The sequence below is a fragment of the Papaver somniferum genome, chromosome 6 (assembly GCF_003573695.1).
Source record: "Papaver somniferum cultivar HN1 chromosome 6, ASM357369v1, whole genome shotgun sequence".
In the NCBI taxonomy this organism is placed as follows: domain Eukaryota; kingdom Viridiplantae; phylum Streptophyta; class Magnoliopsida; order Ranunculales; family Papaveraceae; genus Papaver; species Papaver somniferum.
In genome coordinates, this window is record NC_039363.1 from 14,942,515 (window position 1) to 14,965,030 (window position 22,516).

Here is a 22,516-nt window from a genome sequence, read left to right on the forward strand (position 1 = left end):
ATGGTTGTTTAAGTAAGTGACATCTATGATTGAAAGTTAGAAATTCATATCTAACGGTCTTAATATGTGCACATCATTATTATCTCATGAATTTCTCATAATAAATATTTTATTAATCTCTCATGATAAGTGTCTTATTAATTATCTAAATGAATATATACTCCCACTCAATAGATAACAACTATGTTAATAATTACATCAATAGATATTATGGGTAATCAGGGTGATATTCGTGAGCGGCGGTGCATGGAGCCCGTGGCGGCAATGCTGCTGGTGAAAAAGGTAGTTGTAATGGGTGGTTTTGGTTGAGGTATCACAATTAGTCGATATAGTAGTTTGCAATGTTTATTCGATGTCGTTATGACACAAATAACATTATATTTTACAAGTTGTGCTTGATTTTTTAGGTGTTAAAATAAACTCGGTCAAATACAAAAAAAATAATAATAATCAAAATGTATGAAAAACAATTGTCACTTTAGATAATAACAACAAATGGATAACACCGGTCAAAATAATCTTTTTCATTTATTTTCGTGGCCATGCTGTTAGATAACACGACACGGGCCACGTTCTAGTACAAATTAATAAAGGACAGTTTGGCCATTATCAAATACCATTGTTGAGGTTCCGATTAAATGGCTCTATTTTGTGTTTTTGTGAGGCCTTTAAAGAAAAATCACACAGCCCGGATAATAGATCTGCAAAACCAATATAAATCAAGAATATGAAAGAAAAGAAAAACATTCTACTTGATCGCTGGTCGATCGGCATTCAATCAAATGTGACAAAACTTTGTTTAATTTTTTAGTATGCCGGGTACGAGAACAAAAATGGAATGTAAGTGAATGACTGAGCTGCTGAGTGGGTGTCTAAGATTAGACAGTGGGTTCCCTACCAGACTCAGTAGTGTGCAATAGGGACGGGCCGTGCTTTTAATCATGTTAAACGGTTTTCTAACTCCAAATTTGCATCCTAACACACATTGGTAACTAAAATTCGTTGCGAGACAAAATGACCACCGAAAATGATTGGTGTATCGTGGAGGATCTCCCGTGGCTGCATCGTGTGAGAGAGGAAAAAAAGATGGGCTCTATTTTTGGCGTCATCCCTTATAAATCTCTTCCAGGACTGCACTCCTAACAGTCTTTGGATTTCTTTGCGGTGCAGATCGTGGTACACATGTTGGATGTGTATCATTACCGAATGACCTCGGAATATGAAATTATTTGTTAAGAGTCAACAGCATGATCTGGCGAGTAAAATTGTATCAACCAAAAAAACAAAAAAACACTAAACAGCTGCGGAATCTCTGTCAACTCTTTTCTTAAACACAAACATCACTTAAGTTACCTAACAATTAGGCTAAACTCCCGAAAACACATCCCAGACCTCAAAACACTACCAAACTTAACCAACAAAAAACTCTCTCCTACATTCTACCTTATTCCTCTTTTCCGTCTCCCCCTCCCCTGCATTCTGTCTCTCGTGCTCGCCGCTCCCATTGTTGGTTCCGATAACAAAAACCAACCATGGGACAGCCAGAACCACCTGCCATTTCAGACCCTCCATCAGCATTACCACCAGTACCGGCGGCAGAAGAGCCTAAAACATCTACAGATAAATCAGACTCTCCTTCATCACCGCGAGCATCTACAAATTCAGACGCTCCATCATCATCGGCTCCAGAAGAAGAACCACCGAAACAATCTACAAATTCTAACTCTACAGCATCACCAACACCGTCGCAGAGATATACAACACCTCGGCTGCCTGTTTCTCTTGTTCAACCTTCGCAGAAAAAGAAAAAACCTGTCAAAGTTGTACGAATCCTTCGTGCTCTCTTTAGATCGTTTCCGGTGTTTACACCCGTTTGCAAGTTTAACGGCTTTCCTGACAGAAACCGTACTACCACCGGAGTTTTAGTAACCGGTACGTTATATGGGTTTCGAAGAGGACGAGTAAGTTTATGCATACAAGAGAATCCAAAATGTATTCCTACGTTAGTGATTGAACTCCCCATGCAAACAAGTGTGTTACAAAAGGAAATGAGTTTAGGTATGGTAAGAATAGCTCTTGAATGCGAAAAAAGACCTGCCGATAAAGAAAAACTTAAACTCTTAGATGAACCAGTTTGGTCTATGTATTGTAATGGTAAAAAGGGTGGATATGGTATGAAAAGAGATGCTACAGATGAAGACTTGAACATCATGGAGCTTCTTAGGGCGTCATCCATGGGAGCTGGTGTTCTTCCTGGGAATTCAGAAGTTGAAGGTCCCGACGGCGAATTGGCATATATGAGAGCTTATTTCGAACATGTTGTTGGATCAAAAGATTCAGAGACATTTTATTTGATTAGTCCTGAAGGGAATCACGGCCCGGAGCTAAGCATATTCTTCGTCAGGGTTTGACATATACGATGCATGGCATAAGAACTACTATGACGGATGATTGCCGATATCCAAAATGCACACGTTCGTATACCATATTCCAGGTATTTCATGACACTATTAGCTAGACATGTTATTATAAAAATGTCTAGTTCTTCAGTAAGAGTGATTGAACATGTTTACAGAAGTGTTTGCGACCGTCAAGCAGACAGACGCATATATAGAGACGACCACCGTATGCATGTTGTATTTGAAATATTTGCTGTGGTCATTTGAGTAAAGTTTGAACAGTAGAGAATGTAGTAATATATTTCTAGATGTATAAAAGAGAAAGAGGGGGTGTGATTGGGGGCAGGGGATTTGGCTTCCAATATTCAATTGTGTTCAGAATTTGCTTACAAAAGAAAATTGGAGATTTCTTATTTCTTTTTTTAATAGTGTGTTCTCTATTTTTTTCTGTACGTTATACTACTTTGTTTCCGATCAAGTATGTGGTGCCACTGAGCCCGGTGTAAGCCGCAACCATATGTTTAAGGGCTTAGTGGAACCATCATTTACACTGGATCGGCATCATTTTTCGTACCCCAAGAAACAAACAAGAACGATCATTTGTCGAGTTTTGATTTGTGCCGATGAATTCCCGATCAAAAGAGACTTTTCCATGAGCACAATTCCGGCCAAAACTGGGACAAGTGAACTGCCAGAAAAGGTTCATTTAACTGGTATAAGTTAAAATATTTTGGGAAAGAAAAATTAACCACCGTTGGAAATTATTGAACCCTGAACTGAAACCAAGGTTTGAAAAACGGCCGCAGTTTTTTCCGAAAAAACGTCCGTTATAACGCTCACGCCCATATACCGTGCTCGTGAGGCTCACCAACACGTTTATCTAAATAACACCGATAAATAGGAAAAAATGACGTTATTTAGACCCGTTATAACCGTTTTCACACCTGTGATTACCGTTTTTCTAAAATTAATATTTCAGTTTTTTTCTTCTAAATAACATTTTAACACACGTTTTTTACACCGTATTTTCCGTTTTCATACCGGTTAAACCCGTTTTTAAGGAAAAAAAATTTGAGTTGGAGAAATTCTTATACAATTTTTAATTTCAAACTTACAACTAAAATTTCATAAATAATCATTAAACACTTCAAATTTTATAAACTTACAATAAGTAACCTAGTGACAGTAGTGCTTGAAATTTTAAACTTAGACAAACCAACTTGTACCGGCATTTTTTTTCGACTTATTCAAGTATTTTCTGTTTTCTCGACGATTCTCAGTTGATTCCTCCTCCGCCTTATATTGGTTCGCGTAATGCATTTGGCTGTCGTAGTTAACAGTATAGTCATCTTCATAACCATAGTCTTCTTCCTCATTATCATTACGATTATCTACTTCATTATTGATATTAATATTGGAATTATACTCTTCATTAATTCCTCGGGTATCTTCTTCTGGACGATCTTCAGTGTAATGAGAATTGTATATGGGATTTTCATTTTCATGACCTTGTGTATTGTCTCCAAATGTTAGGTTACCAAAGTCATAAACAAAGTTACTCACTGGAAACCTTTGATATGAGATTTCAACTTCTGGATCATGCCATTCGTATGGTGGAGGGAGAGGCTCTGGATTATTAGTTGCTTCCTCTTCCAATTCATTTAACCAATGTTCTTCCTGAGGTAAAACTGGTGTTTCATCATCCCCTGCTATCCAATCAAGCATATTTTCATCTGTCAGCAGGCTATGAACATCGTGGACATCGATGTTATGTCGCTTTGCTTTACCTTGAACTCTTTGCTGCTCCAATCTTAAATTGTACTGAACATATACCAAATCGTTTATTCTTGACGAAACTAAACGGTTGCGTAGTTTGGTGTGAATTCTTTCAAACACACTCCAATTCCTCTCGGATCCAGACGATGTGTTTGTCTGGCTTAGTATCTTTACCGCGATCCTCTGGAGTGATGGAAACTGAGCACCGTATGACAACCACCAGCTTACAGGATCACCTTGCAGAGCAGCCAATCTTGCTGATGGTGATGCAAATTGGCCTTGCATCATTTGCATTCTTCCCACCTAAAAATATCAAAAACTGTGAATAGAAATTCATATAATTACGAAATTAATTGTTAATAAAAATTCATACCTCTAGCATGCATGTCGCTTGTTCTTGAGGGCTACTAATCATTTTTGATATAACTTCACTGAGACAAATTTGGGGCTGAGAAATTTCATTGTTGATGAGATTGGCTGCTGGGTTGTAGATATAATATGGATTCAGAAAATGCGCTGCAGCATGAAGAGGAGAACTCAACTGATCTTTCCATCGTCGGTTAATCACACCTACAATAGAATTATTTCGAGTTTTACCCAAACCCCTTTCTATAGTTTCCACACATGTAGCAAGTGCATGAAACAAATAACCCATGGTAGGTTTATCTGAATCCAAGAAACGGATCATTTTCAATAAAGGACCAACCATCATGCATGCATTTTGGCATGTGTGCCAAAACATCTCATTCAAAATAATGTTTTTCACATCTTTAACCGTACGAGTTTTTCCTTCTGGCGAGTTCACAAATTCTTGGTCTACAAAAAGACTCTCGATTGCATTACGTTGATCAATGATACTTTTGATTGCGATAAAATTTGTCGCAAACCTTGTTAAGCCAGGGCGCAATAGATTGCGTCCCCCAGAATGTTGTCTGAATCTAGCAAGAACCCAACCATGATTATAAATAAATTTACTGATTTTTCTAGCTTCTGAAATCACACCTTTAACAAAGGGGAACTTTTCAGTATCTTCCAACATTTAATCCAACACATGAGCTGCACAAGGTACCCAAAAAAATGTACCATACTCTATGGCCAATCTCATACCTATTAAAACAAAATGAGAAATGAATTAATATATATAAAAATAAACAACTGTAATTAAATTAAGTTGTAATAGTTACCTGCGGCTTTGAATTGGGATCCTTGATCAGTTACTATTTGAACAATATTTGTCGGACCAATATCTTCTATAACCGGTCTGAACAAACTCATCAAATACTCTGCTGTCAACCGATTATGCTCGATGTCAACGCTTTTCAAAAATGCTGTCCCATGGCCACTGTAAACTAAGAAGTTTACAATCGTATGGTTATTTTTGTTTTTCCAACCATCTGACATGAGTGTACACCCATACTCTCTCCAATAATTTCGTTGGACCGACACCACATCCTTCTGAATCCTTTGTTTTTCCTGCCTTAATAATGGGTTCGACAACTTATAGGAAGACGGAGCTCTGTATGATTTTCCGAAATTTGCAACTGCATTGAATGCCTCGTGGTACTGAGTTGAGTTGGCCACATTGAAGGGAATATCATTAGCATAGAAAAAACGTCCAACAGAAGAATCAACTTTTTCCCGGCATGTTTTACTTCTCCCAAAATTCGCCATGCTAGGTTGAGAATCCCTATTAGTATTATATTGTCCTCCCATATCTACAGACATCCTAGGTGCTTGGTGTGGTGTACGCATTGAAGAACTAGGTATGTCCATAGAGGCCTGTGGACGCTGTGATGTACCTTCTCCGGCATTAGTATTCTTACTTTTTCGTCCAAAAAGGTTCTTCAACTTCGATAACCCGCCCATTTTCTTTTGTGTTACCGGCGCTTGTTCTTCTTCATCTATATCATGCACAGGGTTCCACGGTTCATTTTCATACATATCTTGAATTTCTGTATCTTCATATTCAGTTTCTGGTACTCGTTGCCGTTTTGCTTTGTTTCTGTCTTGCACCCATACTTTTGCTAAATTTTTAATCTCAGGTGGCACATGCATGCAGGGAGTAATTGTACCTCTTTGTTGTGCCAAATGCATTTTGAAACGCGAAATTCCCGCAGACACTTCTTTTTCACAAAAATTACACTTCAACTTTTTACCATCACTCATTACAGTACAATATGCATGAAAAACATCTCGTTTTGCAGATGTTGATCCTTCCATTATATTCTGTAAGTAGGAAATTTCACATAGCAATAAGTGACATATATAAATACAAGTTAAGTGGACATATTCCATCAATATAAAAATGGTTAGAGTAGCATTATAATTAGAAATCACAAGTTGCATTAGCAATTTACTCAACTTGAATATTAAAAGTTGAAATTAAGGATCGTGTAGCCTCTCATTTTTTCATGATTGAGAACAGGAATACAAACATACCATACATCAATTCATCATGCCATTTTTTTTATAAAGAAACAATGATTTTTTACGTGCCAACTGATTCAAGTTGATGGACTATTTAATTATGAATATTAACATTTATTAAAACATTTCTTAAATAAATGATAATAAAATGAACAAAAAATCTATATTTCTTAAAACATTTCTTAGATAAAAATGAAACATTTATTAAGTAAATATACGTTAATAGAATGAAACATTTCTTCACTTAACATTTCTTAAATATTTCTCAAACATCATGAAAGAAAAAAACATCGATATTTCTCAAACATCTATATTCACTACTCTAACATCATGAAAGAAAAAAACGATAATAAATAAATTAATAACGTATTAGTAAATTATATCTCTAATTGAATGAAAAATCTACAAAAAATAATTAATATTACCTCTTAAACTTGTATTTGAGAAATTCAAAATGTAAAGCATTCCTTTGAGCAAGAAGCAGAGAACCAGAGAACCAGAGGTATTGATTTCATTTCAATTCTCTTCTTGTCCTTTTAAAGCATTCCTTTGGGCAAGAAGACATAATAGCTAGCAAATCGAAATATTCTTGAAACATTTGGAATCTCGTTGCATGCGTATATAAGCACAGGCTAGCTATGTCTTTGATCATGAAACCAACTACTCTTTTTACTTTTTTTTTTTTGTTTTATTTCTTTAACTTTTGAGTCTGAACTGTAAAGTACAGACCACATGTAGCATATACTGTACACACCTCCAAATGCAAAAGAAAAAGATAAATCGACTCCCTGACTTCCCTCTCTCACTCTCTTTTTCTCTAGCTAGTCTCTGACTCTCTTGCTGTTGCATTCCTTGTTGGTTAGTCTTGTAGCAAGTAGCTAAGAGCCTAGGAGTATTATTTGACAACAAAGTTTTGACTGCTTTTGAATCCGAATATGCATTATTGAAATATTGGGAATGCATTGAACTATTTGAGTGACAACTTGAATATATCAAGTGGATAGTGATAGTATGCGTGTATAAATATTGTCGGTAGACATAACTACAATGCATTGTTATAAGTCATAGACTTAAGGTTGTGAATTTTACTAGATATCCATAAATTTGTATGTTAAAAACCCATAAACAAATAAATAAAAAATCAAATAAATAAATTAAACCAAAAAAAATGAAAAAACGTAGTAACAACGTTATTTAGACCCGTTGTAACCGTTTTCACAGCTGTAATTACCGTTACATAGGAAATTCAGATCACAAATTATTTATTTTTCTTATTTAACCGTTATCACACCCGTTATTTAAAAAAAAACGTCAAAAAAACGCATTTTATTCCTATATAACGCGTTTTTGACCCAAAACGTGCTGACACCCGTCAAAACACGTTATAACGGTCACGCCTAGTACCTGTGACGTGGGCCGTGACCCGTTTTTCGAACCTTGACTGAAACTACGCCACAGTCAACCACAATTTGACTCACACCTCCTCACGTACAAAACTCTCTCTTTTTTCTACTTATCCTTTACTCAGATAATTACACCTCCTCCTCCTCCTCACTCCTCAGCACGTGAAGGTCTCAACAATGGCGGATCACTCCACCTTCCATTAAAACCCTCAAAAAGAAAAGAACCCCATTTCTCAATCTCAATCTTGTTTCTCGTTAGAAAAATGGGTCAGAATTATGTTGGTTTCTCGTTCACTATGTCTACTACAATCAACACCAATTTTTTCAAATAAATCTCTTCTTCCTCATAAATTTACAAAATTTAATAAAAAATTATCTACTTTTAGTCCTAGTTTGAAATGGAGAGTTGTAAGGAAGAAAGGGATGTTGTTATCAGTGAATGCAGTTTCTGCTGAAGATTTTCCTGAAAATCCCATGAAAAGGGTTCGGATTGTTCTTCATCCCACATCTTTACCTGGGAATTACGCTATTGATGATCTTGGTGATAAGGTTTTTAAGTTTTTGGATTGGATTCATCATTTTGGCTGTTCTGTCTGGCAGGTATTTGGTTTTCCTCTCCACAAATTGAATGTCTTAATTGTATAAATTTCCAATTTTGATTAGTGGGTTTTGCTCTTAGAACACTAATGGGTTAGTCAAAATTAGAAAAGGGAAGTGGAGGGGGAGAGAAATGGCCCTTTATTGGGGATTTTACTTGTATAAAAATAGTAACTTTACTGAAATAGTTCTTAATTCATGGAATTAGCTTTTGGCTGTTCTTTTTGTTTAATTGAATTTCATTTTCAGATGATTTTCTTTATTTTGGTGGAAATGTATTGAAATGGCTGTCTATATGTTTGTAGGTACTTTCTCTTGTTCCACTAGGCAGGAAGGCTGATGAAGAAGGATCGCCTCACTGTGGTCAGGTAGTTTGAAATCGAAAACGCAAGATAGTTTACTGAAAGATACATTGATTGACCAACTCCCTAATGAAAGGGAGGTCAGTGGTGATTGCTATATGTTTTATTGGACTTGAGAGTTGTTTATCTTGTTTGTTGTAAATAGGATGCGAATTGTGGAAGTACGCTATTGATATCTCTTGAAGAGCTAGTTAAGGATGGTTAACAAGGATGAGCTTCCGAAACCAATGTGAGGATCTGTAAATTACTGACTTCTTATAAACACCAAGTTTCCAAGTTAAATTTGGTTAATTTATATTTATGTGTTTGTCTAAGTAAGTGATTTATCTCTACAGGGATGCAGAGCGAGTTATGTTTGAAGCTGTTGCAAGTGTCAGTAATTAGTTTAGTTTTGTCTTTCCACTCCTCATATGCGTGATGCATTCAGGCAGCGACTAGCTTGAAATATATAGTAACTATGGGGCGCAATATGCCACCCTACCTTGCAAAAACCATACCATAGATTCCCAGATAAACTGGTCTTCAGTTGGATGCACAAAAATCTTGGAGGAATGGAAAATACTCCTTTGTTTTTGCTCGAAACGTTTTCTGTTTACAACCGACTCATATTTCAACATTTTCCTCATAGGTTTAGTTGTCAAGTAAAAGTTGCTTCGAGCCTGTAAATTACTTTCATATCAAAACCTCCACGTCTTACTTCTTTTTGCACTGGATTTGAAGTTGAAAATGAGCATGCAAATTCTTAGTGTAGTGCAGGGTTATTATTGGTCAAGGAATTGGTTTGCTGTATCAATCAACCACTTGATCAATTCCGTACCCCAATATGATAGATAAATTAGAAGAACAGTATAATGCTCAATTGCGCAATAGAAACTTAACTTTATTGCGTTAGCAAAACAGTTATGCAACGTTTTCCTTCAAGGTGGTGAAATTCATGATGAACCAGTACCACCTCCTTATATTGTTCTCGTGCAAGGACCTCCCAAAGTCAGCAAGATCCTTTATGACTTGAGGTATGCATACATGAAGTAGAGTAATGATTCATAACCGTTGTTGTGATAGTACTTATGTAGTTTGGGAAGTCCCTGTTGATTAAATCTCTAATCAAGCATTGCTTACTAAATTTACTTTAATTACACGGGGGATAAGGATAACTTATTGGTTATTCTTCCTCTTCTCCTATAACAAGTAATAATTATGTTGATTTGTTTTTTTTAGGGTTTTAAAATGTCAATTGCTTCTTCCGATTCCACTTCTTCTCAAGTTTATCACCCAGCTTTCGAAATTTATTGAGACCAGAAGCCAAACAAGGCTGAAATATACGGATACCAGGAAAACAAGGGTGAAGACGACGATTGGGATGGTGAAATTGATGATGAACCAGCGCCACCTTCTCATATTGTTCTCGTTCAAGGACCTCCCAATGTCAGTAAGAATTAGTAGTACTTATCCAATTACTAATAAATTCTTCATGATTTTGTTATTTTAGTCACAACGTCGGATTAAAGTTGATCATTTGTGTGCATTGTGCTGTTCTAGGTTGGGAAGTCCCTGCTGATTAAATCTCTATTCAAGCATTTTACTGAGCAACATATGATAGATGATATCCAAGGCCCCATCACCATTAGAACAGGTAATTTATTTGCTTTCCAAATACCCTAATTATTATTGTTTATAGGTAGGGGGTGACTTATTTCTTGTTTCTTTAGGTGACAAAAGAAAAAGGCTTCAGTTTGAGGAATGTCCTGATGATATCAATGGCATGATTGATGCTGCAAAGTATGCTGATCTTGTGTTGTCACTGGTTGATGCAAGTTACGGATTTGAAGCGGTGGGTTAGTTAATTTCTTATGTCTATGATAGGTACAATCCCTGTTATCTAGCAAAAACCGGTGGATCTATTTGTATGACAATTGCTTTTGTCCATTTCAGGAAACTTTCGAGTTTTGAGCCTTCTAAGAGTGCATGGCCTTCCTAAGGTTATGGGTGTTCTTACACATCTTGACCAGTTCAAAGATGAAACAGAACTGACTAAAACCATAGAGCATCTCCAGGATCATTTCCAGACCGAAATATGTGAAGGAGCAACAATATTCCACTTATCTTGTCTTAATGATTATGAGTTGTAAGTTTCTTTCGATTAGTATTGCAAAGTTGCTTCTTGTAATCATGCGCCTATCCTATAACATTTACTCATTTAGTGATAATATTTTCCCTTACTTTGAATCGGACAAACTCACTATCTTAGTTTCTTTACCCACTCTATGATCATATCAGGTACAAAATGTTGGAAGTACAAAAACTGGCTGAAGCCATATCAATGCTCCGATTCCGTACCCCATCATGGCGAGCGGAACATCCTTATGTGCTGGTAGATCGTTTTGAAGATGTTACTCCTCCAGAAAAGCTGCACAAGGATGCAAATTGCAAAAGAATCATAGGTCTGTGTGGCCACCTTCGAGGTTGTAATATTAAGAGCGGATCTAAGGTAATCTTAATATCTTTCATGCAATGTCAGACACTCCGTTATTTTTTGGAGCTAGAGATTTTATTTATGAACTTATTCTTGTTCTGTGACCTTGTCAGGCATGAATAAAACATTACATAATGTACTTGGTTATTTTGTTGTCATTTTTTTTAATAAGACGATATCTGATTGTTAGAACACTTATAAACGTTGCATGGATATGTTTTGTAGTTTGTATCTAGCAACTTGGTTAGCTTTCTCATTCTCATAAAGTATCCATTAAATAAACGAATGAGAACGCAAAAATTACAGGAAAGAAACCTGAGCAACTTCGTTGCATGTCCTCTACTTTATACTAGATTTCCTGGCTTGTGGTTTTAACATGAAATGACAGTTTCCCGTATCTTAGATCCCTGTTTTAGTTTTATTTTCTGGTAGTGTACCACATACTTCACTTGCACTTTTATCCACCAAATTGACTTTAGGTGTTTTGGGACAGGTGCATCTTGCTGGTGTTGGTGATTTTCGTTTAGATGGTGTTAGAAGCACAGCTGATCCTTCCCCTTTATCTTCTGAGATGGAAAAGGAAAATGATTTTTTCGAGCCACCTCACATGAAGAAAAAGAGATTCAGAACAGGGACCTATATAAGGTTGGAGGTTCATGATGTTCCTTTCAGTATAGTTGAAAATTTCGATCCTTGTCATCCTATTCTCGTTGGAGGTATCAATCATGAAGAGGATAACGTTGGTTGTATGCAGGTTATTATGCCTTTTCTGTTTTACTTTTCTTATTCGAAGCTTGATGTTTATTTCACTGTTTTGGAAATGAAAGAGCTATTATTTGATATTTTAATACTATGAATTAATAGTGAGACATTTTTCCTCAACTCCATTTGCTAGGCTTCATGATCATGTATTCTTCTTCCAGGCGAGACTTAAGCGGCATGACTGGCATATGAAACTGTTGAAGTCAGAAGACCCGACCACTGTGTCAGCTGGTTGGAGACGTTACCAGACAATACCTATCTATGCCATGGAACTCGACACTAAACAGCATGAAAGTGCAAAGTACATTCCCCAATATGAGCACTGTCTTGCGATGTTTTGGGGCCCCCTTGCACCTCCCCATACTAGAATTGCTGTTGTGCAGGGTAACAAGGTTTGGTGTTTTCCATCTCAACTTGATGCTTGTATAATTTTATTGCAAAGGGTGTTTCATTATCGTCAGTTAAAGAACCAACCATATGTCTAAGTAGTAAGTTCATACACATTGTCTTTCATTCCAGAAATCATCTGGGCAAAGATTAGCGAAGACGAAAACTGATGCATTTTGAGAGTCTTTAGTTTATCTATTTTAGGATTAAATGGACTCGAGTCCCTTTTAGTTGTGGTATACCTTATTACCTGTACCCTTCTGAATAGATCTTATATATATATATTTTGCCACTTTTTGATGAATTTGCTCATATCTTGTATTCTTATTGTTTGCTGAAAGGTTTGCATTTTGAATCAGGAAGTGTTTCGGATAAGGGCAACAGCTGTTGTTCTTGACCCTAAGCATCACTCGAAGATAGTGAAGGAAAGCAAGCTGAAAGGAAAACCTCATAAAATCCGGGGGAGGAGAGCTCCTATTAAGTTTACACCAGATACTGATGTTGATAAAGTTATAGGTGCATCTATTAGAACTTGGACTGAAATTCGGGGGAAAGTTGATGAGGTTTGTGCTAAGCTTAGAAACAAAATTCTCGCTTCTGTATCTGGTCTTCCATGTTAAATACAGTTCTCTAATGTCTATCTAGATTATAGAACCACAGATTGGCATGCATTTGCTTTTGTGATGTTAGAGTTCATGTGAATGCTGTGTCGGTTTTATGTTTTCTGCAACTGTCTGGCATGTTAGAGTTGGCAGGAACTGTTTCTTTAAGTGAATGTCTTAATTATATATCCTCTTTAGTTGGTTTATTTTTGTTGTGTCGATAGCTTCAGCATTTCAGTGTGAACTTTGTTTTTTGTGTTTCTAATGTTATGGGTATTGGGCAGGCGACAAAAAAAGAAGGGATTGCTAAATGCACATTTAAGAGCAAAATTGATTTTCATGATACTGTTATCATGCCTGTGTTTCGTCAAGTTGAGGCTCCTCGCGTCCACTACCCATTGGCCGCACTGGAACCACATGACTATATTGTTCCTGTTAACAAGGATTCACTTAAACAGGTTATTTTCTAATCTGACCTTGGATGGTTAAAGTTTACGGATGATAGAGTTTTTCATGCCCACCCGTGACTTCTCTTTGGTCCAAAATTTCAGGGAGACCCTGCTGCTCACAGGCAGCTCAGACTTGCACAACAACGACGTAGTGTGAAGTTCCCTGATGCGGATCCTTGCTCCTATTCATTTTTAAAGTATTTAATGTTGTCCTATATGGTACGTGCTTCTGAGCTGTTTTCTGCTCCTTCTCATAATCGTCTGTCTGAATTCCGAGTGCTTTTTAAAATAGGTCTATTCATGTTACCTTTATCCCACATATGATGTATAATGCAGAGCTTTTATGGTATTTATGGTCCTTCTAGGTGAAAATATTTCACACTCCTGCATTCCTTGTGCATGGTGGCTGCTATTGATTTTATACATACTGCTAGTCAGTAATTAGTTGTGGAATGAGGTGTTGAGTGAGGAAAACATCCCCAGTAAATATCAGGCGCATATGATTTTTATCTATTCTCTTAACACTATACGAACTATTGTTCACTTTACTTCTGTCGATGGCTACTATGTTGCCTCTGCAAGTTACAGCTGATTCAGTTGATTTGGTCTTTATTCTGCAGACTAAAAATGTGCGAAGGAAAACTGTGGTGGTGATGTCTGAGGAAAAACGAGGAGCATTAACAATGAAAAGAAAGAGAGAGGAGCGCAAGAAAGAAAGAAGATGGAGAAGATTGGATACAAGGTTACTTTTTAATTTTTGAGGATACATATATATTTAGTAGCCGAAACAATCTCTTCAAACTCATGCCACAAAAACCAAACATATATGCATCGGACATGGATTTTGTTAGTCTGGCTCAGAAACTTCACGAGTCTATGGAGATTTTTTTTTTTTTTTTACTATTGTGCAAATGTGAATTTGTGTGTCATGCCTTACTTTATTGCTGATCAAGTATGTGGTGCCACCGAGTCCGGTTCTTTTGGCCGGTGACAGTTGCAACCGTATGTCTAATGCCTGGCCTAGGGGTCAGTGGCACCATCATTTACACTGGACTGGCACCATTTCTTGTGGACCCGCCAGTGCACCATTTTTCTAAAAACCATCATTCGTGGAGTTCTGACTTGAGCCGGTGAATACATGATAAAAAAAACTTTTCCGATGAGCACAATTCCGGCAAAAACTTGAACAAGTGGGGTGCATTATATATTTATTTAAAACGGGTACGTAAACTCTTGGGACTGTAAATTATTCCAGGAAACATAAATTAATCATACCGTTGGAAATTGAACCCTGAACTGAAATTTAACCCGACTCCTTTGTTTCCACACCTCACATACAAAATCTAACAAAACACTCTCTCTTTTTTTTTTTTTTAATCCTTGACTTGATATTTACACTTCCTCCTCCTCCTGCTGCTCCTCAGTATGTGTAACACGTGAAGGTCTCATCAATGGCGGATCACTCCTCCTCCTTCTACTAAACCTTAAAAAGAAAAGAACCCCATTCTCAATCTCAATCTTCTTTCTAGTTAGAAAAAATTAGATTTTTTTTTGGGGTCAGAATTATGTCGATTTCTCGTTCACTATGTCTATTACAAACAACACCAATTTCTTCAAATAAATCTCTTCTTCCTCATAAATTTACAAAGTTTGATAAAAATTTATGTACTTTTAGTACTGGTTTGAAATGGGGAGTTGCAAGGAAGAAAGGAATGTTGTTATCCCTGAATGCAGTTTCTGCTGAAGATTTTGCTGTAAATGTAGGAGAAGATTTGCCTGAAAATTATGGAGATTGGTTTCCTGAGAAAGATATTAAAGATAAGAGAAGGGCTGGGATTCTTCTTCATCCAACATCTTTACATGGAAATTATGGTATTGGTGATCTTGGTGATGACGTTTTTAACTTCTTGGATTGGCTTCATCATTCTGGCTGTTCTGTCTGGCAGGTATTTGGTTTTCCTCTCCACAAATTGAATATCTTAATTGCAAAAAATTCCAATTTTGGTTACTGGGTTTTGTTCTTAGGACACTTACTGAAAATGGGTCTGTGGTAAAAACTAGAAAAGGGAAGTGGAGGGGAGGAAAATGGTCCTAATTTGGAAATTTTTAATAGTATAAAAAATATTAACTTTACTGAAATAATTCTTAATTCATGGAATTAGCTTTTGGGTCTTCTTTTTGTTCAATTGAATTTCATTTCAGATGATTTTCTTGACATGGCTGGGTACATGTTTGTAGGTACTTCCTCTTGTTCCACCAGGGAGGAAGGCTAATGAAGAAGGGTCACCTTACTCTGGCCAGGTAATGTGAAATCGAAAATCTGAGATGGTTCACTGAAAGATATACATTCATTGACCGAGTGCCTAATGAAATTGTTTATCTTGTTTGTTCTTAATAGGATGCAAATTGTGGAAATACGCTTTTGATTTCTCTTGAAGAGCTAGTTAAGGATGGTTTATTGAACAAGGATGAGCTTCCGAAACCAATGTGAGGATATGTAGATAACTGATTTCGTATAAAGATCAAGTTAAATTTGGTAAACTTACATTTATGTGCTTATATAAGCAAGTGGTTTATCTGTACAGGGATGCAGAGCGAGTGAAATTTGAAGCTGTTGCTAGTGTAAAGGAACCATTAATAGCCAAGGTAAAGTATATGAAGACGCATTAGTTTAGTTTTGTTTTTAGACTCCATATGTGGGTGGGATGCATTTAGAAAGCAACTAGTTCAGCTGGATGCACAAATCTTGGAGGAATGGAAAAGACTCCTTTGTTTTTGGTCGAAACACTTTCCTCGTAGGCTTAGTTGTTAAGTAAAAGTTGCATCGAGTCTGTAAAATTACCTTCGTATTAAAACCTCCACATCTTACTTGTTTTTGTATTGAATATGAAGTTGAAAAATTATGCATGCCAATTCTTAGTGTACTGCAGGCTTATTATTGTTTTAAGTTCTAACTAAGTTATTAGGCTGCAGAAAGGCTCATGCTGAGTGAAGGGGAGCTCAAAAAACAGCTTGAAGAATTTCGTAAAGACCCTGAAATTTCTGGTAAGGTATACCATACAAGTTCTCTATTTTATGCATATTTATGAGACTGGTCATGCATTTTGTTTGCTGTATCAATCAATTAAAGACAGGCATGCATTGGTTTGTTTCCTTTTTGGATTAATCTTTGTGTCTGAACATCTTCAATTTGTGGCGATCTTTAGTGAAACTTTTTCATATAAAGTTTCCAAGTTTTATGAACCTCTTTTTCAGGATGGCTCGAGGATGCAGCTTATTTTGCCGCAATCGACAACTCTTTAAATACCTTCACTTGGAATGAGTGGCCTGAACCTTTAAAAAATCGTCATATCGTGGCTTTGGAAGGAATCTATGAAACAGAAAGGGACTTTGTGAGTACTTACCATTTATCACTAGTAACTATCACCCAATGGACTTTTGCCTTTTGACCATACCGAAGCCAAGAATTTACCAAGCAAACATAAAAAAACATCAAAAATATTCTGTTGCAAACAATCAAGATTCGGGTTCTGTCACAAGTGACATCAAAATGGATGATCAAAAATACTTTTGGATTCTTAGCTGTTGATAATGTCTCATGGGTTTCTCCTTGATATACATGTTTCAGATAAACAACTTCATTGCTCAACAGTTCTTATTCCAAAGGCAATGGCATAAAGTTCGCAAATATGCACAGTCGAAGGGAATCAGGATAATGGGGGACATGCCTATTTATGTAGGTTATCATAGCGCAGATGTCTGGGCAAATAAGAAACAATTTTTATTGGTGAGTTTTTGGTTTTCAATAATTAAGGTGTTTCTTATGGCACTCAACACCTTTCATTTATTTTTTTATTGACTATTACCCTCTCTATCATTTGGCAGAACCGGAGTGGTTTTCCGGTGCTCGTTAGTGGTGTTCCCCCTGACGCCTTCAGCGAAACTGGTCAATTGTGGGACAGGTTATTATCAAACTGAATACTATAGCATGCATGAATTAGTCTTTTTTGGAATTGTTATCATCGTTATTAAAGGGAAAAAAACTTAATTTTCATAAGTTTTTTGTTTTGCACCAATCTTACTTCTGTATGGTGAAATGATACTTGTCTGTATTAATATCCCATTTCAGTATACACTTATGTTGTGCTTTTTTTTTTCACTTGCAATCATTACAGTCCGTTATATGATTGGAAAGCTATGGAGGCTGTTGGCTTTTCTTGGTGGGTACAGAGAATTCGTCGCGCACATGATCTCTATGATGAATTTCGGATAGATCATTTTCGAGGATTCGCTGGATTTTGGGCTGTCCCTGCAGGTGAGGCCAGATAATTTAAGATTGTTCGCGTCATTCTTTCTCTTTTCCTCCACAGTATATTCATTCGTAAATCCGGTTTCGGTAGTCGGAAAACCTTCCAGAATTTTTCAAGTTTATATTACAATCATCGAATCTATGGTATCTCCCCCAGTTCTTGACCAACAAATCTACCCTTCAAACATTTCTGCACCTTCAGAATTCCAGAAAGAATAAACCACATCAGGCGGGCAAACTATCCAATCAAGTCTAGTTTGCATCACTGAACATAACAACAACGGGATCTTGATAAGATCCAGCCGAGTTTTTTTTTAAAAGCAATCAAGTCTAGACTGCTCGTGTCATTCGTTACCTTCTATGTATATCTTTAATGACCTTGATTGCACAAATTTGCAGAATCAAAGATTGCAATGTTCGGCAAATGGAAGGTAAGTCACTTGCGCATTTCTAAGAATCTATACTTTGTAATATGATGATTAAAGTAAAATGTAGTTTTGGTTGACCACAGGCTGGGCCGAAGAAAGCATTATTTGATGCCATCTTCAAATCTGTTGGAAAAATCGATATAGTTGCAGAGGACCTGGTACGTTCAATAAGGAATTTGTGTTTAACCCATTAGTTCTAGAAATGGAAAAACTGCATTTACAAATTTCAATATCCTCGATATTTCAAGCCACTATAAACAGTTGTGAACATGAGCAAATCTTCTTATGTATTTATATGCACTGCTATTCCTTACATTTGTTGCTTTGGAGTTTAGAATATCTTCTCAATTTTCATGACTTGAATATCTTCTCAATTTACATGACTTCCTGTATCCCTGATACATGTCAGGGAGTCATAACGGAGGATGTTGTTCAACTAAGGAAAGCGATTGGAGCACCTGGAATGGCTGTCCTCCAATTTGGTAATGAACGACTGCCAATTTTGTCAATTTTGTTGGTTTTAAATTCTGAAGCCAACCTTGAAAGCTGATATACTTCTCCTTATTTTTCTTGTTACAGGTTTTGGAGGGGACTCGGAAAACCCTCATTTGCTTCATAACCATGAGAGTGATCAAGTGGCGTATACCGGTACTCATGACAATGACACGGTGAGAGTTCTATAATTCTGTTTAATAAAATATCTATTGGCCTTGAAGATTTCTCTTTGGCAGAACCAAATCTTAATTCCTCGTTACATGGTTCTAGGTTCGAGGCTGGTGGGAAAACTTGAAACAAGAAGAGAAATCGAGTGTGAGTTTCTTCTTTTCTTACCATGTTTAGTAATTCTATTGTATGTCCTCCCGTGCTTAGTGAATATTCGCTTTAACCAACTAATGTATGTGGTTTGTTAATTTTTATTGGTTTTTCCTGACAGGTACTCAAGTATCTGGCAATTGGCGAAGAAGGAGATATATCATGGACCCTTATACGTGTTTTACTCTCCTCCGTGGCTAGAACTGCCATCATACCCATGCAAGATATCCTTAGTCTGGGAAGTTCGGCAAGGATGAATGTTCCAGCTACACAGGTAAATCTTTGCTGCTTTATTAGAGGTCATATTACGGAGGGTTTCTGTGTTTGAAAATTTGTGACCACAAACCATAATGGCTGCCATCATATATTTCTATTTCTTTAACTTCTGCCATCTGTTTAAACATGGATTATAACCCTTTTTCTCACTGCCATCTTTACCAGTTATCCAATCTCAATAACTTCATTTTCTTATCTCCGTGTACAGTTTGGAAATTGGAGTTGGAGATTACCTAGCTCATTGAGTTTCGATGACCTGGAACCCGAGGCAAAGAAGCTGAGGGATATTCTGTTAATGTACGGAAGAGTGTCCTCATAGATTGCAACAATTCTATCTACGTTAAGAAATGCAATCTACTTCTGTCCTGCTAGGTAAGTCAAAATTATCTCATTGATTTGCAAACTATTTATGTAAGGCCATTCGTGGATTTCCACTAGATACAATTTAGTTATTAGTTCTCATTTTTCGATTAGGATAATAAGGTTGTGGCTTCGAATTTTTACACTAAGCTTGACACTTAGCAGTCCTAAGTCAAAAGCTGATGAAGCAGAAGCTACAGTTTAGCAATGCACAATGTCTTATTTTGCTGATAAAGCTCTATTGATGAATTGGAATCCACTGAAAGCACCCTTGAAAGACACTTCTTTTCTTATGTAGTTATGCTTCTTTCAAAGGGCAATAAGCTACTTCCTTGCTTGACTTCATTAGACTCTTTATCTCTTCTCAGTTACTTCAGTAATTTTTATAATGTCTTTGCTTTTACTTTTACTTCTCAACTACTTTAGGTGGAAATTCAAAGATCCAATTTGGATGACATTAAATGGTTTTCTTTCTTTTTGATGGAAGAGATTTTCTCAGCCACTTTTGTGAGAAGGAAACCATTTTGGTCGAATTAGAAGCAACCTTATTCAATGAGGTGGGTGTCTCTGTTGTTTCTACTTCTATAAAGCTCATCCCTCATTCTTTGATTTTTTTTTTTAAAAAAAAAACTTCTGTTTCTTCTAATTATCCGTCTTCCACTGTGAGTTGAGCATTACTTTGAAGAGTTTATCTCTTGTACTTTTTAATTTGATTTCAAGAGTTCAAGAGACAAACTCTCTAAGTTATGCTCCAAAACTCACATTTTCAGCCAAAAGTTAACAGATATTGTTCCAGGCTTCTAGCCAATTGTCCAACTACAAAAACTTGAAAAATGTGGTATGATGCTCCAAAATTTTGCAATATAATAACCCACATTCTGGAGATTTGGTAGCTGAAATCTATTCTTCTCTCATTAAGAAACTGAAGCCTTTTAAAGTCGATGGAGATAAGCTGAAGAATTTTTTTTAAGAGGTTTCTATCCTCTGCATCCTAACACACAGGCTAAGATTTATTTAATTAAAACATCAAAACTGTCATATTAGAAGCACAAAGACTATATGTGGTTACATAGAAGTGGAGTTCATAGTAGTTGAAATGATTGTTTACCGTGGAATGCTTCTGCAATATCAAGTTACTTCAGTAGTTTTTGTACATTTATTTTCACTTCTCAACTACTTTAGGTGGAAATTTAAAGATATGGTTCTCTTTCTGTTTGATCGAAGAGATTTTTCTCAACCACTTTTGTGAGAAGGAAACTACGAGCTCTCTTATTCAATGAGGTGTGTGTCTTGGTTCTTCTGCTATAAAGCTCATACCTCATCCTTCTGTTTTTGACATACAACACTTCTGTCTGTTCTTCGAATTATCTGTCTTCCATTGTGAGTTGAGCATTACTTTGAAGAGATTGTATCTAGGACTTTTTAATTTGATTTGAAGAGTTCTACAGACACTCTCCAAGTTATGCTCCAAAACTCTCATTTTCAGCTTAAAGTTGATATAATCATGTTTACTTCAACGGCATAGATATGTTGCAAAATTGTAGTGGAATGTTAGCTCATCTCTAGTTTTCCTCCAAAGTCTTGCAATATCATATTTTCGAGATTTGATAGTTGAAACCCTAAATTTGATGGAAATATGCTGAAGAAAAGATTCTAAAGAAGTTTATTATTATTTTATTGAAAACAAATACTAGAACTGTTGTATACGAAGCTTTCTTTAAAGACTCAAAAAGGCCACGGACATTTGTATTGATCTTGGCACTCAACTGCAAAAAAGATTACGAATAAGACAGGAACACATTACGAGACACCTGATATGCTCCGATGCCATGCCATGCATACAAATTCTACACCTCTATGATAATATGTAAATAAATAGATAGAAATTGAGGCACAAAGACTATATGCAGTTAATTTACTTGTTTAATGGACTGGCTTAATTCCTGGTTTCAAAATGGGATGATCAGCCATGAATGCAACATTTATGTCACTATTTGCTGGTATACGTGGAAGGCAAGATGTAATCTAACTTTCAGACAAATCTAGCCAAATGCAGCACACATTTCTAACTGCATTAAACAACATTTATGCAATCATATTAGAATTCACAACATGTCTGAGCATATTATGAATGATTTCTCAATTCGGTTTGAGGAAACTGATTCAATTATGGACAACAACACTACACCATATAATCTAAATCAGTATCCGTCAACGGAGTATGGAAAAATCATCCAGATATGTACTCTGCAGGATCCTGAAACTTTGATGTATTATACTGCACTGACTATGCTGGATTTTGCAGTAAACATCAATAATACCAGAGGACATCCAGGATACTCCGGCGCTTGGGGAGCAACAAGAGGCGCAACACAGACTTAACTTTTCAATGGGCCAAAGAAATGCAGTACACTAATATAGAGATACAGGCTGATCCATGGAAATTTTAGTACGTTTCAAATTGCTCTACCACAAAGCTGTCAAAGGAAGATTTCACATAAGTTATCAGGAAAGAAAAAATAGCAATGAGGAAGACAATAGCAACAATTACAATCCAGTTTCTTTTGTTTTATTAAGACTCAAAATCATCCATCGTCTCCAAAATATGGATACTTTTAATACAGTTCTATTTTGTAAGAACAATATTGGCAGGACGAGTGGTCCAACCAATCCTTTGTATCAGCTTTAGGTGC

The 22,516-nt window shown here is 36.4% G+C and overlaps 3 protein-coding genes across 4 annotated transcripts; all 3 read left to right on the plus strand.

Moving 5' to 3' along the window:
- The first annotated feature begins 1,435 nt into the window (after positions 1 to 1,435).
- On the plus strand, positions 1,436 to 2,825 carry LOC113287007 (protein MIZU-KUSSEI 1-like). The gene has a single exon (XM_026535663.1). The coding sequence runs from the start codon at positions 1,533 to 1,535 to the stop codon at positions 2,409 to 2,411; it is 879 nt and encodes a 292-aa protein (XP_026391448.1). The 5' UTR covers positions 1,436 to 1,532; the 3' UTR covers positions 2,412 to 2,825.
- A 5,335-nt stretch (positions 2,826 to 8,160) lies between these two features.
- LOC113287009 (ribosome biogenesis protein BMS1-like) lies at positions 8,161 to 14,981 on the plus strand. Its single transcript, XM_026535666.1, has 15 exons — positions 8,161 to 8,605; positions 8,908 to 8,970; positions 9,110 to 9,193; positions 9,300 to 9,977; positions 10,183 to 10,389; positions 10,504 to 10,597; positions 10,674 to 10,795; positions 10,897 to 11,089; positions 11,242 to 11,452; positions 11,931 to 12,191; positions 12,361 to 12,591; positions 12,946 to 13,149; positions 13,473 to 13,646; positions 13,740 to 13,856; positions 14,258 to 14,981. Exons 8-15 carry the CDS (start codon positions 10,947 to 10,949, stop codon positions 14,396 to 14,398), a joined length of 1,482 nt encoding a protein of 493 aa, XP_026391451.1. The 5' UTR covers positions 8,161 to 8,605; positions 8,908 to 8,970; positions 9,110 to 9,193; positions 9,300 to 9,977; positions 10,183 to 10,389; positions 10,504 to 10,597; positions 10,674 to 10,795; positions 10,897 to 10,946; the 3' UTR covers positions 14,399 to 14,981.
- Positions 14,982 to 15,011: 30 nt separating this feature from the next.
- Positions 15,012 to 22,323, plus strand: LOC113287008 (4-alpha-glucanotransferase, chloroplastic/amyloplastic-like). Of its 2 annotated transcripts, XR_003329650.1 has the most exons (17): positions 15,012 to 15,583; positions 15,876 to 15,938; positions 16,036 to 16,124; positions 16,223 to 16,283; positions 16,604 to 16,682; positions 16,893 to 17,029; positions 17,266 to 17,424; positions 17,523 to 17,599; positions 17,813 to 17,952; positions 18,346 to 18,377; positions 18,458 to 18,532; positions 18,784 to 18,856; positions 18,954 to 19,042; positions 19,140 to 19,184; positions 19,309 to 19,461; positions 19,672 to 19,835; positions 22,129 to 22,323. XR_003329650.1 is itself a non-coding variant. In XM_026535665.1 (16 exons), the coding sequence occupies exons 1-16, from the start codon at positions 15,203 to 15,205 to the stop codon at positions 19,780 to 19,782; spliced, it is 1,764 nt and encodes a 587-aa protein (XP_026391450.1). In that variant the 5' UTR covers positions 15,012 to 15,202; the 3' UTR covers positions 19,783 to 20,150. The 2 variants fall into 2 exon arrangements, 1 of the variants encoding a protein (XP_026391450.1); XM_026535665.1 differs by lacking the exon at positions 22,129 to 22,323 and having other exon boundaries at positions 19,672 to 20,150.
- Positions 22,324 to 22,516: the final 193 nt, after the last annotated feature.

Excerpts from the sequence above, each read along its gene's own strand:
- LOC113287007 (XM_026535663.1), top strand. The coding sequence starts at position 1,533 with ATGGGACAGCCAGAACCACCTGCCATTTCAGACCCTCCATCAGCATTA.
- LOC113287009 (XM_026535666.1), top strand. The coding sequence starts at position 10,947 with ATGGGTGTTCTTACACATCTTGACCAGTTCAAAGATGAAACAGAACTG. Across the intron at positions 11,453-11,930 it reads ATATTAAGAGCGGATCTAAG|GTGCATCTTGCTGGTGTTGG; the intron begins GTAATCTTAATA and ends GTTTTGGGACAG. Across the intron at positions 12,192-12,360 it reads ATAACGTTGGTTGTATGCAG|GCGAGACTTAAGCGGCATGA; the intron begins GTTATTATGCCT and ends TTCTTCTTCCAG.
- LOC113287008 (XM_026535665.1), top strand. The coding sequence starts at position 15,203 with ATGTCGATTTCTCGTTCACTATGTCTATTACAAACAACACCAATTTCT. Across the intron at positions 16,284-16,603 it reads AGGAACCATTAATAGCCAAG|GCTGCAGAAAGGCTCATGCT; the intron begins GTAAAGTATATG and ends CTAAGTTATTAG. Across the intron at positions 18,857-18,953 it reads AATGGCTGTCCTCCAATTTG|GTTTTGGAGGGGACTCGGAA; the intron begins GTAATGAACGAC and ends TTCTTGTTACAG.